Here is a 17,112-nt window from a genome sequence, read left to right as displayed (position 1 = left end):
AGTGCTCACTAACACAGATTTAGACAGATTTGTGAACAATATTTGTGGGAAATGGTCTTTTGTGTATATAGAAAATGTTTTAGATCTTAGATCTTTCAGCTCATGAAAAATGGGAGCAAAAACAAGTGTTGCGTTTATATTTTTGTTCAGTGTAAATCAGGTGCACACTTGGCTCTTCTTTACTGATAGTGATTGGTTTGATCAGACTGTCACAGCTGCTCGGAGGAGCAGTGTCCCAGTGAGAGAAGTATCATTAACACAACAGCAGCACACTTCATCCTCTAGATGGCTCTAAACCTGTTTCTTTATCAAGCTCTCCTCCTTTTTCTATGAGTCCCCCAGTTTGTCTTCCACACGAAGCTTTTATTTTGTCTTCAGGTGACTTTTTATACAGTCTCCCTCACCAGCATATATTCACTTTTCTATGAGCTCATGAAACCAAAGCAAACAGACCAGAGGGAACGTATGAAATAATAGAGTTATATTGGCCTCTTGACTCTCCTGACACGTTTTATCTTTGAAGTGTCTGATTGTATGTAATCTTATGTGCATGCAAATAACATAAAATACCATAAACATGTTAAAATACTGTATACTCGGGCCATTCAATCTATAACTAACTTATGGTAATACTTCCAAATTTCTCCAGCAAAACCTTTTAAAAAAATCAATTCACAATCCAAAATTATTCAATTACATTTATTTTTACCAATTACAAAAAATGGCCATCTAGTTTAATTTGAAATATCCTGGAATATATGTAAAGAATTATTGGACTATTTATTCCAAGAAAGAAAATCACAAAAACTCATCTTATCAAAAGTGTTTTTTAATTGAACTTAACAAACTGAGAGCTCTCTATAGATGTCTTCATACAGAACAAGAACAAAAGGACAACAAACAAACAAATGACAGAAAAAGAGCAAAATCTGCTGATCATCATGATCACACAACAAAATCTCTGAGCATGACCTAATCGTTACAGCGGTGCTCAGAGAGGAGGGTCGGGGAGCCGAGGAGAGAGGGAGGAGGAGGCCAAAGACAGATTGACGTCCTGTCTGCTGTCAGCTAGTGATGGAAAGACAGATGAAGTAAAAAGGACGGCCATCCCTCCTTCACCACCTCCTCTGCTCCATCCTTTCTCCATCTGAAGTGATGGTGAGGATGAACGACAGCAGGATGAAGGAGAATTGAGATTGATGGAGAGGGAAGTGACAGGACGCATCGATCACTGTGACCTCCTGGTTTTCTTGGTCTCATCTTCTCCCTTTTGCTTCATTTCTTATCTTGGTGGTTGGAGACGGACAGTGAAAGAGGACAAGCAGGAGGCAGTGGTCACTACTCCATGCCCTCCTGGTTCTCTTGGTCTGCTCCGATATCCTCACTGGCCTCTTTGCCTTCCTTGCTCCTCTTGCTCTTCTTGTGTTTGTGCCTCCGGTGGCTGTCGCCCTCCTCGCTGTCATGCCTCCTCCTGCTACTGCTGCTAATCGAAGGAGAAGGACAGAAGTGTGGAAAGGGCAGGGGAGAGTGTGAGGTACAGGCGAGAGATCAGAGGGGGAAGTAAAGGGCATGGAGGGAAGGCAGTAAGGTGAGGAGGTAGGAGAGGGGCAAAGAGAGACAAGACGATCAATGAGTGAAGGAAATAAAATGGGAAGTTAAATGGAGCCAAAAGGATGGTGCAGCATGGAGCCCGCAATACACACAGTTTACAATAGTGAGAAGCTGGCTTTTGCACCTGTCACCTGTCAGATTTTATATGAACTGTAGCTAGTTAGCTTGTTAAGATAACATTGGCTCCTGTCTCCAGCCGACTTTTTAAATGTCTCCAGTTAATCTGCTTTAAGATTAAAGAAAGTTTTTAAATGTGAAATTTATGGCTACATACATGATGTCACGCTACATGACTGAGGCTACATTTTCACCAGTATGACAAGAAAAGTTAAGATCAGTCTCAAACTTATTTTTGTTCAGCTGCTTCGATCACATACTTGTTCATATGTTATATATTCAGGGGATGTTTTAATGAACAATCAATTGGTCTCAGAGAAAAAAAAAAGTATGTTCTTATATTTACCTGCGAGAGGACTTGTGGCGTCCTTCCTCTTTCTCTCGATGCCGCCTCTCTCTGTGTCTTTCCTCCTTCTCTCGGCTTGCTCTCTCCCGATGTCTCTCTCCATAAGCCCGCTCCTGGTACTCACGGTAACGATATCGCTCCTCGTCACTATGACAGTTGAAGGAACAAGAAGTTTTACTTAATGTGATGTTTGCATGCACATCAAATAATGCACAATCTCTGGTTAGAAAATGCAGCTTTTACATGTTGAAGTAAATTAACAAATATGTTATCAGTCTGATTCTGACTGACTGCATCACCCTCCATCATGTGGAGTAAATGTGTGCTTGTATGAGTGTGTGTGTGTGTTTGTCCCTCTCACCTGGTGTAGCTCATAGCTGAAGGGCTGTGTTCCCTCTCTCTCTCCCGCTCATGTGTCCTCTCTCGGGGCCGTTCCCTCTCTTTGTCTCTCTTGTCGTCTCGGCGGGGATAGTAGTCCCAGGATTTGGAGTTGTCTATCATGGTGGGCCAAGGAGGAGGCACGCCTCCAGCCATGGGTGGGGGGTAGGCGCCTGGAAAATGTAAAGAAGAGCCGAGTCAAATTAGACAACACTAACACCAGCTATGTGAATAACTAGGAATTCTCATTAGCTTTCATCTGTAAGAATATCCTTGTTTGCCTTCTTTTACATACCTTTCCAGTCATTATTTTTCACATATATATCACAACAGATCTCTTATCAATGGACTGGAAACAAGTCAAGACATTTGTTGTGTTGCTGAGGTTTTAAAATCTGATTACGTTGTACAGCTTCCTACCTTGAGGGAATGGGTAAGGGGGGAGAGAGCGTCCATCATAACCTCCAGGGTGGCCACTGTGAAAACAAAAGAAAGGCAACATGTTACAGTGCGTGCATGCATGTGTGAAGAAATTTAACTGGCTGTATGGAAACAAGTTCTCGTTATATATTTAGACAGGAAACTAACAAGTGTTCAGATGAATTAATGAAAAACTAGGGGGCGACAACATGAAACATACACCTTTTGTTTTTGTTTTTTCCTCAAAGAAGAAAACAGGACAAGTGGTTTATAGAGCAATAGGTATTCTGTGGCAGATATAAAATGCACTTTGATTTCAGCTGGACTCTGGGTCATTTATTTAACTACATTTTTCTCCTCAGACAGAAATGACAGTATGGTAGTATCATTCTGTGTGTTCTTGTTGTATTTATGGGTTGTCAAGTTCAAAATGCAACTTTGTAATAAAAGGAAAATATGAACTTTAAACTCAGAGTCAAATTCATATGATTTTTCATAAAAGAAGAAAAACCTTTGAGATACATGCAGCCTGGGAATCACTTGGCTAGTAATCTTTCGGATGGGTGACAGACCTTTTTATTTGTAAAAAGAGAATAATGGGTGAAATGTAGTTCAGCTATTTCAATTAAACACCAGTAGAAATGTTTAAACTGGAATCATAAAAATAAAATTTAATGACTTTCAAGCAGGAACACCAGTAAAACACTCAGTCTGCCATTATCCATAAATTCACTGCTGCTTTTTACTGCACAAAGATTTTCTTCTTCTGTGCATTAAATCTCAATCTCATCATCTGAAGACAACAGGACAGATGTATGTTGATAATCCTCAGACTCAGAGTCGAGATGTGCCGCTGTCCACTGTTTATCTTCATTAAATCACATACAAGTGACAGCAGGATGCTAGAAAGCAACTCCTCACACATCCCTCAGACTGGTCTGCTATAACTCAAGTTTATAACTTTTTTTTTTAAATCAGCTGCTCATGTGTCATTGTGTCACATCTGAAGATATGATGTAACCATTTGCAATGTGAAATATAGCAGAATTATTACTGAAAGAGCGTCAGAATGATGGGATTGTATTAACGGCTTCATTAAACTATTATTTATGATTTGCTTCTATCATCATTGTACTGAATAACTGTTTATAAAAAGCACACCATCTGCCTCTGGCTTCAGATTTGTGGTGCCTCTCTGAATCTTCCAGACAACAACATGATTTCCTGAGGAAGCCAGTTCTCGCATGCTTCACTGTGATTGGCTCAGCTGTTTTCAGAGCGACGAGATCAGTGATGTGCTGGCTGAGCCCCTCAAACCGCCCTTTGGCACCTTGCACCAACATGACCCAGGATAGCAGGTGCGTGTGGAGTCGCCCACACAGTCTGTGCACCCACGAGTCACTGCTTGCACTTATTGCTTAGCTAGTGAGATTAAAATAAGTCCCTTAGTGTGTGTGCAAGTGTGTTTAAATGTGTGTTACCTGTCCATAGTGGGGATGATAGCAGGAGGGGGCCCACTAGGTGGAGGAGGAAAACCAGGAGGAGGGACAGTAATGGGCAACCCTATAATGGAGGCAAAAAGAGGAGAGAGGATGTTCAAACAGAGCTAATAAAAAATCCAGCTGACAAAAAGAAGAGAAAAAAAAGGTGAACTTAAACTTACTGGGCGGGGGAATGAGTGGGGGTGCAGCGCTGACATTGGGTGGTGGAGGGAGGAAAGGAGGCGGTGGTATGTTTGGAGGAATTGGTCCAGGAGGGAAGAAGGTGGGGATCTTAGCTGGAGTCGGCTCTGCATCTGACTGTTCAGCAATCACCTGCACAACAAAAGACAGGAGAGGTTGTGATGACAACACACACTCAGAGCAGTTTCTTTTAAATCAGTCTGTAAGATCATTTGTTTGATTCAGAGCGACAGTCTTGCTTCTGCGTACCTGGATATTGTTGCCCTCCAGGTTGTGTCTGCGTCGCCCTTCAACCCTGCTGATGGTGGCCGTCCCCCCACCGATCACATCTATAGTACCGCTCGTCTTCCTGGAAACAGAATACAAAAAATAAAAAAACAGGGCACTGAGCAGTATTCAACACAAATGACACAATCACATACACACTGTCTACTTCTGAACACACAACTATTGTACTTAAACTAATTCACATGAAAGTCTCTAACAATGCGGTCCTCATTCAATTCACACCCTTCTATGCATAACATCAAATCAAACCACATCTTGCCTTCTCACAAATTTTACCCAAGCATTGTTTTCTGCACTGTGTTATTTAAAACCAAAAAGTTTTCATATTGGCTGATAGCAACAACACATACACTAATACCGGCATATCTGTGATAGGCCAATAACAGCCAATCCATATATCGGTCTGGCTCTAGTCCTAACTTCCTGCACAAACGAAAAATACAACTCATTAAGAAGGCATTATAAAGGGCCTTTAAACAGTTTTATGAGGACGGTCCTGTTACTGATGTCACTTTAAGAGAAAAAATTGAGATGATAAATTAAGGATCTGTAAAATCTCTAAAAAAAAATATTTATCAACAGGCTGCCAAAACAATGAGCAGTGGATTCAGCTAACATGATGATTTTCTCTGTCTCTTTCTAAAGCTCAAACTTGTGTTAACCTTCTACTTTATTACACATGCACATCAACCACCCCATTAGACAGAAACATCGGCAAAAAGAAAGAATCTTTGGAGCCTTGGAAGTAGCGCCGGGAGTTTTTCTGTGGTCACGTTTCATGGTCAAGAAAAACGCCAGGCCCCTCGATTTAACACATTTCCCCATCAGGCCCATTTTACTAAGTAGGGACAAGGCCACGACCACTTACGTATAATAGGACATGTCCTGAACAGGTGGGCCAGGCCACTGAGGGGGAGAGATCCTACCATTTTGAAACAAAGGACAGGGGTAAAGGAGATGAGAGTAACAACGGCTCTAACACACACAAACACTCACATACAGCCCGTGGGATGGCAAACTATTTTAACCACAGACCTCTGGAGGTGACCACGTGTGTTTTGTCTGTCAGTGTGAGTCTAGATGTTGTCTGAGCATTACACAAAAAAAGTGTTTTCACTGTGCAGTTTCCTTCAACACAAACTGTTGCTACCACACAGACCAGCCTGATTAACACTGCCAGTTAACTGTATGATGTGTGATCACTTCCCTTAATCTTTTATTAAGTCTCTTTTTCTAGCCCTCCCTTTTCTAGACACATAAGTAAAGTTTCCTTCCAAATGTAGTACAAATCTGAAATGAATTTCCAGAAAATCTGCAAAAGAAAATGAGAATTAATGCATGTTACACCATACAAGACTAAATATGTGTATAAACCATTGCAGAAGAAGAAGAGGACCCAGCAAGACGACATATTTAAAATAAATGCCAGTCAAACCTTTCAAACAACAGAAAACCATGCAGAAAAGAGAATATATGTAAATACAGCATTTGTTTTATGTTTGTTTACAGTCTCCTCATTACTTCACATATGTTTTCAACTGGGAAGAGGGTGGAGCAGAGGCCTCAGTGGACATTAAAATGACATGCTTCTTGTACATCATGATTTATGTTTATGTTAAGTGCATAAAAACAGGTGGATGGAACCATACCTGTGGTTTGCATATCAAATTTTCTGTATATGAACTTTGTAAGGGGTACAGCAGGACAATGTTTCATTGCAGGACCAACTTGAACTAATCACCTGCACTCTCCACTCCTGTCTCTCTGGTCTGCCACAGGAAGCATATGCCACAGCTTTGGACAGAAGGGATCATTAGAGGACCAGTTGGCGTTATCTGCTAAAAGAGGGCTGGTGTTTCCAGCCAGAAGCACAAGAGCGAGTGAGACGGAGGCTATGTCACTTTCTTAAAGTGGTACCCGATTGCGGGGCGCTATTGTGTTTGTGATTCTGTGATTTGGGGATATTAAGTAGCAGAGAGAATCCTCCTGCGTTGCAGCACATCTACTGAGTAGAGTCTCTTCAGCCTAGCTGCTCTGGGACACAATTTTGCATATTACCTCGTCCAAATTTGTCTGGTTCTCCTTTTTAACTGGCCAAGTTTGATTTGGTGTTGCAACCAAAGCAGCTACAATGGTTAACGTCCAAAAGAAAAAAAGGTGAACGTGACGGGTGACATCACATACAGTTGTGGTTGTTGCTTACCATCCCCTGCAGTTGGCTTTTTATTTTTGCGGTTATTGTGACAATCTTTTTTCTGTACACATTACTTCTACTGGAAACTGCTTGTGCATAATATTATCAGATATCTTATTGAGTGGAAATTAAAGCAGAAGTGTTACCTGGTGACCTGAGTGACAGCAGACTTGTACATGTTGACAGGAGATGTGAAGTCTGGCTTAGAGGTGTGAACGGGCAAACTGGATATGTCCTTCTCATTACCTGTCCTGCCCTGCTGGACCTAAGAAAGAACCAAAATATGTTTATCAATATAGTTCAGTGTGTTAGTCACTGTAGAGATAGTCTCTTTACAACAATGTAGAAATAAAGTGGAAACTGCTTGCAGTGGTCACAGTTACAATGATCACCCGCTTATGTGGATCAAAAAGCTTGGGTCAGAGTTGTTCCTGTAAAATTGCCATTTAAATAATTTGCTTATGGTAATCAAGCAGTCCACTTACAGTTGGGTCTTTTCATTCATGACAACGTTTGAAGCTGTCCATTTCATTACTTCATATTCATGATATAAATATACAAATGTGAGAATGCTGGTAAACTGCATGAGAAATATAGACAAAGAAAATGTGTTCTGTTAAAAGATCCTCCGCATCGATTTGACCTGTACAGACGGGATCAGCATTACAGGTTTCCACTATGTAAGTGAAAATGTGTATGACATGAAAACTTTTGTTAGTATTCCTCTCACTTAAAAAAGGTAGTTAAGCGTTTCTTATATGTGAAGTTTCCAGTCAAACAAGGCAACAGAGAGACCTAAAAATATATTCAGGAAGTTGGCAAACTGCCTGATTCCTACTATCTGATGAGAGACTGAGGAAGAAAACAGACAGGGGGTGAAAGGTAGAGAAAAATAAACATGGACAGAGTAAACACTCGTCTCTCACAGTGATCTTGCTCGTCACCGAGCCGACAGTGGACACCTCCAGGCCCATACGCAGCCTCTTCTGTTTTTCACAGTAAGCCTTCCACGTGTCTTCATTGAAGCCGTAGTTAAAGTAGTCTGACAGATCCGCTCCTACACACACACACAAAAAAAAGTTGTGAAATACTATACATGCCTAAAGGAGCAGTTACACATTTTGACAGAGTATTAGCCACACAAACACAAACCTGGTTTCCTCCAGGGCTTCTCTTCAAAGGACTCCATTTCCGCCTCCAGCACTGGAACCCCATTAATGTTCCCAGGAGCATCCAGATCCACTCCCTTCAGCTTTGCTGTTAATGAAAAAAGCAGTACAGATTAGTATGGAAAATAAAAAGCTGCTTTTCAGGTCAAAACTGAGGAAAAACTGAAGAAAAAAAGGGACCAATACCTTGTCCATATGGTCTCGAGCCTGCTGTCTTTATATTGAGATTGACAGGTGGAGCTCCATAAGTTCTGGGTGGGAAAAAAATAATTACAATCCTCTCAGTGATACAGTATATCTCGAGATCTACTGTCAGATTCACCAGATAATAATACCGTGTGCAAGCAATGAGCAAGAAAAGTTAATTCTATGGTGATTGTTTCTCTTGGTCTGCCAACTGAGTAGTCAACAGATCAATGTCAGTTTCAGTTACTTTTATATGTTGCACTCCATAACTAGACAATAAATAGACAAGCTATTTACTTCATGCCAAAGCACCAACAAGAGCTTAGCTTCAGCATTTAAAACAAAAAAAGCATCAATTAGGAACAACCAATTTCTCTCTATTTACAACTAACATTAAAGACATTAGTTAGTTTAGTTAGTTTATATCTAAAGTTGCCATTGACCGTTAACATCCCATTTTGACTTAAACCTACGTGTATTGTGGTGCTCCAGTTTTAATGTCTCCAATGGTGACGCGGACGTCATCGTCGTCGTCATCACTGTCGCTGTCACTGTCAACATCCTCACCTGCAGCTTCACCTGTGGCCTGACAGACCAAGGGGGGAAAGGATGAGACAAGCATTTCTCAGAGGGACAGAAAAAACTAAAAGAGGAATAATGTCTGAGTACATAAACAAAAACAAAACAGACAAAAAGCACAGCACATGTTGCAACACAAACTGTGACTGTGTGCATGAAAGCGGCCTACCTCCGAGGCCACTCCATTCCCTGTTGCGTGTGCACCGGCATCCTCTGTCGAAGCGTCAGCAGGTGCACTGTTGACAAGACGAAGCATTAAATATACAGATAGCACATAACAACCAATTACTCTAAACATTCACAAACCAAAAAATTAAGTTATAGATGCTCAGACAAAAATGCACATTTGTTCTTAGCTGTTATGTTTGTCCCCAGCCTTGTGTGAAGTTAAGTAATGCTTCACAAAAGCATTAGTTTTCAGTCTTTGAAGCAAACTTTACGATAACGATGCAGATGTAAGGATTAAACTTTGATACGAGACAACTTGATCCAATTATTTTTGTACAGTGATTCTTTCCTGGTGGTTCTGGTTGCTTACATCTGTGTGATCGTTTGGGAAATACTAAGACAGTTTTTAGTGCATTGATAGTAAACTAATTTACTTTTAAGTGTCTATACAACTGTAATGTGTATATTTTATTTTAAAAAAGGCAGAACTGGTCAACTGCCTATTTACCTTATTATTATATATTATTTTCTTATAAAACATCTGAATTCATTCCTGTGGATGTGGATACTGACAGGAGACTTTCGCGCTTCTTTGTACTGTATGTTTTCTCTTTGAGCTGCTGTGAACAGCACCACCTCCTCCGGATGTAAACAGGTGTCCTCTGAGTATTTAAGTCACTTACACAAATCCAAGGTGTTTATAAGGGTGAACACAGATGTTAAATACCTGACTGCAGCATTCAGCTTGGCCTCTTCGTCCTCATCTTTGCTCTCAGACTCATCTGAAAAATGAAAGATGAAAAACTGTTATTTTAACAACAACTAGCCAAAGAGGCTTTTCATTAGTTGCCCATGTTTTATGTACACAATCTATCAGAGAGCGACAGAGGGAGTATTTACTACATTTTACGGTTACATACTAAGTTTATATGTGACAGAGGAATCTTTTGCCATGTTTTTTTTCAAATCATTCGGCTGCAAAAGGCCGACAAAAGCAAATCAAACAGGCGCTGCTAGCTTAGCCTACAGGCTAGCTCTCAAGCTAGCTTCATCTTGTCATCAGAGCACACAGCTAGCAGTTAGCAGCTCATGAATATAACAGAGCAGCACACATACACACTGATTCACGTCTGTGACGGCCATGCGGCGTTGTGTTTGCAGACACTGGATGTTATTTTTTGTTTGTACCTCCATACAGCCATTCCTCCTCCTCATCTCCAGCGCTAGCATCAGTGGTGGTTGTTTTGTCCGCTTCCTCCGCAGACATGTTCAGCTAAACACGGAGCGATAAACCAGCAGCAAACAACGTCAACAAACGCTCCTGAGTGTAGTAATAGCTACAATCGCTCCCTTCAGCGGGGAAACGCGGTTATGTAAAAATAAATTATGCCTTCATAGATTCATCTCGAACCTCTGCGAGTGTGTGCGAACCCGGAAGAGTTTGTTGGTGTCCCGCTAAGGTCGAAGTGGTGTTGCAGGAAGCACAGCGCCCCCTGGAGGACAGGAAGACACACCACGCTTCATTCACGTGGTGCTGGTTGGGTCATGCAGGTGCTGCCAATCACCATAACTGTGATTAAAAGCAGTCATGCGTTCAAAATCAAACTTATGTGAATAAAGCTCATATAGTTTCATCATAAGGACTTAAGTACAGAATTATGGAGAATGACCTATTTCAGAATAATGTATTACTGTATTATAAACAGTGATGCGTTAATGTGCTATGTGTACTTTAATGTTCAGCAGTTGATAAAAGTGGACTTAATTTTTACTTCTTTATATGTTGCTGCGTAGCTCAATATATAACAGTTAATAATAAACTATTAGTACAAGTACCTCAAGACTGTACATTGACTGAACATTACTTGAGTAAATATACATACAATATACATTCCACCACTGGTGTCTTGTAAATTGAGTTAAATAAATCGACTTTAGCACTCAGTATATTCATGTGTTTTTGTCATAATATAAGAAAAGCTCTGCTAAGTGAAGATGATTTACAGAAGGTGGTTTGACTGAATGCTCTGACTCTACTTCAAAAATGATAATAGTCATATGACGCAGAGGCTGAGGAGACTTCTGACCCCATTTGGACCTTGAGGCAAATAACAACCGGACCAACAGAACACAATAGTGTTCATTTGTGACCACATACTTGTGGCCAGAAAGTGTGGAAATATGCAATAATGGGGAATTGTTAAATATAACACAGATAGTCAGAGAAGTTTCAGGTTTTAATCACCGGACTGCAAAGGAAATGCATTAAGACTGTACAATGGATTTACTGAGCAGCTACAGGGTGTAATGATCAATAGCCTCTATAACTAAAACTGTTCAGATGTAAAGCAGGAGACAAATATATAGCTTTTAATTACTGTATTTGTATACCACTTCTCTGACTGCAGAAACTCTTAAAAAATGATTAAGCAGAGGACACTCATACTATTATACAATGAAAAATAAGAAGATTAAATGAGACTAAATAATATATGAAAATGTATCATAATCCAGAAGATATAAAATAACACAGGTCAACTAAAAGCCAGTTTAAAACATATTTTGAGCTCAGGCTCCATGGCAGTAAATCACAGTCACCTTTGGTCATAAATCCAGATTCAGAAGCTGTGAGAAGAGCTAATTCTATTGACCCAGGTGTGCACTGCTGCATGTATCGGCTTAGTAGGTCTTGGATCTTGGATTTAATCCATGTAATGCCCTCTGAGTAATTCTGAATTTAAATTCTCTAAAAAAAAACTGTACTGACATCCTTCCCATCCTGCATGACATATCTTGGTGGTTCCAATATATAAAATCACATCGTTCCCAGCATTATCAACCATATTTATTATCAGTAACCATTCATGTACTTACACATGAACTCTGACTCAATTCTCAATTCACAAATATAGGTTTAAATGAACGACACTTTTACTTGTAGCCGTATTCCTCCTTTCATAAGTTTGTGAACTCCAGCAGCAGCTGCAGTCTCCTCATCAGTGAAACGTCTCTCATGATTGATGTTGTGGTTCTGTTTGCACAAGAAGTTAATGCATAGAGGATTGTTAATGCATTTATGGCCTTTGACCAGTTAAGTGGAGGCTCCGTCCACTTAAGCTTTGTCAGTAAATGAAGAGGAAATCTGTGGATTCTCTCACTCTCTCTTCTCACCACCACTTTGGCTATTATCACTTCTGTACAGTGGTGATTATACAGAGGTGTGGACAACATTCATTCACACATACTTGGATGCATCTGATGCTGGAAGTAGGTTAATAAGTGAACATGCACGTACATGTGGATATAGACACACACACACACACACACACACAATGGTAATTTTATATTTGTGAGTACATTGATTTGCTTCCCATTATTTGAGAACCACACAGGGGTTCATATCACAAGTACATCTAATGTATCACATCACATGTGTGAGCTTTCTGTGTGGATCTCTGTGTGTTCAGAGTACACACACACACACACACACACACTCACACACACACACTTAAACACACACACACACACACACAGGGAGGCAGTAGAGAGAGAGGGATGCCAATGGTTTCTCCGTTAAACTGATCATGGAAATGGCATTCATTCTGTCTCCCCCAGTCTCATCTCTTCTCCGATCTCTGCTACTCGTCTCTGAATCTGCCTCTGTGATCACAGTGTCTTCTGCTCTACTCTACTCTTCTACTCTTTTCCCCCATTTGATATTTTTTCTTCCGTCTCTCTGTTCAATACTCCCACCATTTCTCTTCCCCTCTGAGTACTCACATTTTTCTAATTCAAATTTGCTTGATTTACATCACCATATTTAGATACTATTGCAGAAGTATCTTGTACAAGGTTTACATTGCAAGTATAATAATTCACACAACTCGCCATACAAGACTATTATTGGTGTCCAGTGAAAATCATGTTTTCCCCAAATTTGGAGATTGACCGATTTTTTTAAAAAAATGAAGGATTTCTTTAATGCATTCCTAAAACATTCATACATCAAACAAAACAAACTAAAAGAAAAGTTGATGTCTTGGAGATAAGTACGTGTTTTCTTACAGGACAGCAACACCACACATAGCGACACTCTACATTACTGCATAGTATACTAGAATGACGAATATGAAGAGTATGGATATGCACAGTTACTAGTTTAGAGCAACTATAACTATTCAGTCTAATACGACAGCCCTGCCATAAATCCTCCATTAATGAAGGTTATTATATTAAGTTTCAGTTGAAATTGTTTTACAGAGGTGTTTCTATTATTTAGTCCATCCCATTTGTATCAGAGAATGGACTAATTAACTGTAGAGTAATGCAATAAATCCTTGATGCAGTTGAATCAACACTTCTCTCAAACAAATTCAATACTAACTGCACATTATAACCTTCAGGCGACATTTTATTGCAGGACTGCTGACTTAAGGTAGTTTTAGCGAGGTGTGCCTAATAAACTGGCAACTGAGTGTACAATAGTACAGAGCAGAGCAGGAGTGCAGTTCAGTTTCATGTGTTGTTCATCTGTTATTCCCTCAAGCTGTGAATTGCTCTGGCGTTACTTCCTGCTTCTCTTCACTCATCCTTCCATGAGCCGTTCCTCCTCTTCCTTCCTCCTCTTCCTTCCTCCTCTCCCTGTCTGTCCCTCTGCTTTCTATCCTGTCTTTCCCGTTTCTCATTCCTTTCCACTTCACCCTCTGTGTCATCCTTTCTCTCTCTGTCTCTTGTTTGCTCCCTCCCTTCCTCCCTCCCTGCATCCATCCCTCTCTCCTTACAGTGGATTAAGGCGGTTTATAGCCTCGTCGATGCTAATCAGGTTTATCCAGACAGAGGGCGATCATTGGGCTATCAGTAATTACGCACGGTGATATTAGCTTACTCAGATATGTGCCCCGGGCACATTTTCAATCCACATCATCTCTTTGGATCAAACATATGGTTGTCTGAACAGTGTGATGCTGTGTACGACAGCTTAACATGGCAGTTTCTACTCCTTTGTTGTGCAACACAAAGATCCATCTGCTGTGAAAATAAATGCATGTTTGTTTCAAGCTAAAGCCTATGAGATAATTTGTTTCAAATGTAATTAGAGTGGCTGTCATTTTTTATACTAATGTGCAATTAAGAGTTGAGATTAATAATTTATTTTGCTCTGATGTTTTGCTCCAGAAGTTCAGTGCAAAACAACAGCGTGCAGCTACAGCATGAGTCATGACAGAGAATTTCCCTCTGCGTTAATGTTTCAAGCAACAGCAACCCAATAATGGGCCCCTCCGCAAATCTGCTATACTCAAATCAACAAATGCTCTCCCCCCTCTCTCTTCTTCATGAACACATGTAGATAATCTTTGCTATTATCAACATCATCCACTTTCCAACAGGTGGTGGAGGCGCCTTCACTGATGCCAGCTACCTCTTGGCTAGTAATGTGGCTAACTTTTCAGCCTCACTGGGAGCAACCTTCCATGAGGACATTTGATCATGACATTTATATTTGGGTCTAAACCCTTAACCAAGTCTCTTGTTTTCTTCTCCTTTCTTTTCTTTTAACATAGGAAGGAAATTCTCTCCAAATGGGCAAGTTGTTTGTTAGGATCAGTAATTATCTCAGGTCATGTAGCCGGCCGCCCGCAGTGCAGTTAGCAGTTAACGTTTCAGCAAACCACAGAGATTTCCAAAAGGGGACATTTGTATCAACATGGCATATCAAGGTCACATTATATTAGCTTACTTATTAGTTAACTGTCACATCAGCATCACAAGGTAGTGTGGACAAAGGTGGCATTATTACAACCAACAAGGCTGGCAAACAGCCAACCTCAGTTCAAGTCACACCAGTGGATATTTGTAAGGACACCTGGGGATATTTCTAGTTGTTTTTATGGCAACCAAAAGCAGATCATTTTTTCATGTCGGAGCAGGTATTTTATGTCAAACCATGATGTTTTCCTAACCCTGACCAAGTGTTTATTGTGCCTAAACCTGCGCAGAGCACAAGCACAGTGCTGTGAAAATTCAACCTAAACAAATGTAAGGTTGTCCAGTGTAGAAATGTCCAGTGGTATCAATCTTCAACTCCTAGAAAGCAGATAAACATGTCACAAAATGTCAACCTCTACGAAGACAAGTTTCTCTGAGGGTATGTTCTTTATCTTTTTATTTTTTTGACCCACCTCTTTGTCCGATCTGTTCGATGGGTCATAATTGATATGTGCAGCACCACAATTGAACCATGGATGGACACTTAGCAACCACATGGAGTGGGTTAAAAAAAAAACCCTCCACTGCACTGACTGTATTAACGCAAAGGAAAGACAAATGGACACAGATATCAGGTTTATAATGTCCAGTCAGCAGACAGAGAACAGTGTTGGGTTGCATCAGAAAAAAGAGGTAACGCCAAGCTTTCAGCCGATCATTGAGAGAGGAAACGATGAGGTATTCTCCGAGTTGAGATGTATGTGCGTTTGTGTGTGTGTGTGTGTGTGTGTGTGTGTGTGTGTGTGTGTGTGTGTTCTCCTGTCAGTCTCATGTGGGGTTTGTGCAAACAGGCAAAAAAAGAAAGGTGTGCGTATGTGCCCACTATAGGGTGTGAAGATTGCTCCATTTGTAGGTGATTGAGTTACGATGTGTGTGCGTGTTTGTGTGTGTGTGTGTGTGTGTGTGTGTGTGTGTGTGTGTGTGTGTGTGTGTGTGTGTGTGTGCGTCACTAAAATAGAGAGGAGGGAGGAGGGAGGAGGGAGGACGGAGAAAGGGTAAGGTGAAAGAGAAACGAAAGCTAGAGAGAGGTACTGAGGAGAGAGAGAATGTTTTTCATTACGTAATCCAATCGAAGTGGCTATTTTTCTTGTATAAAACCTCTGCTGCCCTCTGCGAGACCGCTGTCCTCATCTGTCTAAAAGCACTGAGTGAGTCATGCTGTGGATCCACACACACACACACACCAAGTCATAGTGAGTCAGCCTCGATCTGCTGTAGACGCTCACCTCAATAATGAATAATGTAATAGGGAGAGGCATATAAACTGCTCAAATGACATGTGAACTCATTGGACAGGTGGACATATGGATGATCCTGATGGACGCACACTCACACTCTCACACACAGAGTGACATCTTCGTAGAGCAAACAGGCAGCTGGGCTACGACCTGGTGAACAGGTGGATTGTACTTTGACACCTTGAGGTGCAGGTTTCCATTGTCTCTGTTGTTCCCTTAGTCTATGTTAGTTTGCCTGTTCTGTTCCCACATCGGTCCTGTTCTTTGTGTCTGTCTTGGTCCTGGTGTCCCTCAAGGAACTTGGGCCAGACTGCAATGCCGGTTGTATTGAAGTCAATGGGAGACCACACTTCAGAGAGTAGGTTAAAGACAGATGCTTGACAGGGCTGATGATATTGTGATCAAGCGGGACATGTCCGACTGATTTCTGCTGATGAGACTGCAATTACACTGTGAACAAGAGCCTTTCCTACACAAATTTGTGGAACGGGCAACATGTCGATAAAGAAAACAGTCATTAACCTACTTTCTGAAGTGTGTTCTTTCATTTTCTGGAGGCATTTTGTCATCAGAAGTCATACGACATAGATATGTTAGGTTTTAGTGTGTTTTTCCATGCATCTCCCACCTCCCCAGGCAAGATTCAGTGACCTGATGACCCTTCCTCCTCATTTAGGTTCCTTGGTGTCCCTGAGTTTGCTCCTCGTGTTTTCTGCAACCCTGCCTGCCTTTTTGTCACCTGCTTTTGTGGACTGACTAACAAAATCTGCCTAATAACACCTCTAAAGCTCACTAATTAACTCGAATCTCATTTGTTTAATTTGTACACAAACAAAGGGATAATTTCCCATTTCACAGTGGGGGTTATTATTTCCTGGCTTTGAACAGTTGCCAGGCAATCAGTGGAGACTCCAGGAGGTTATTGGTCCCAATCAAGAAATAGTTAGACATAAAATCCCACATTAAACAG

General features: G+C 40.9%; 1 protein-coding gene across 6 annotated transcripts; it reads right to left on the bottom strand.

Annotated features, from left to right (window-relative positions):
• Positions 1-813: 813 nt before the first annotated feature.
• fip1l1b (FIP1 like 1b (S. cerevisiae)) lies at positions 814-10,576 on the bottom strand. 6 transcript variants are annotated; one of them, XM_073467735.1, is made up of 17 exons: positions 10,327-10,486; positions 9,866-9,920; positions 9,140-9,206; positions 8,865-8,977; positions 8,392-8,456; positions 8,189-8,293; positions 7,963-8,093; positions 7,183-7,301; positions 6,584-6,691; positions 5,711-5,764; positions 4,804-4,903; positions 4,536-4,686; positions 4,354-4,435; positions 2,873-2,928; positions 2,436-2,625; positions 2,075-2,221; positions 1,256-1,483 (listed from the first exon to the last, which is right to left on the bottom strand). In XM_073467735.1, exons 1-17 carry the CDS (start codon positions 10,403-10,405, stop codon positions 1,339-1,341), a joined length of 1,767 nt encoding a protein of 588 aa, XP_073323836.1. In that variant the 5' UTR covers positions 10,406-10,486; the 3' UTR covers positions 1,256-1,338. The 6 variants fall into 6 exon arrangements, with proteins under 6 accessions (XP_073323861.1, XP_073323836.1, XP_073323844.1 ...); XM_073467743.1 differs by having other exon boundaries at positions 1,256-1,480; XM_073467760.1 differs by lacking the exon at positions 6,584-6,691 and having other exon boundaries at positions 814-1,480; positions 10,327-10,576.
• Between the last annotated feature and the right edge of the window lie 6,536 nt (positions 10,577-17,112).

The sequence above is a fragment of the Pagrus major genome, chromosome 1 (assembly GCF_040436345.1).
Source record: "Pagrus major chromosome 1, Pma_NU_1.0".
NCBI lineage: Eukaryota > Metazoa > Chordata > Actinopteri > Spariformes > Sparidae > Pagrus > Pagrus major.
Note: the sequence above shows the minus strand (reverse complement) of the source record. Positions and strands in the feature narration are given on the sequence as shown.

Bases quoted from the DNA above. Each gene is read 5' to 3' on its own strand.
- fip1l1b (XM_073467735.1), bottom strand. From the start codon at position 10,405: ATGTCTGCGGAGGAAGCGGACAAAACAACCACCACTGATGCTAGCGCT. The intron at 5,765-6,583 runs GTGATTAGTTCA...TCAAAATGGTAG, and splicing joins GACAGGAGTGGAGAGTGCAG to GATCTCTCCCCCTCAGTGGC. The intron at 2,222-2,435 runs GTGAGAGGGACA...CAACTGTCATAG, and splicing joins TCAGCTATGAGCTACACCAG to TGACGAGGAGCGATATCGTT.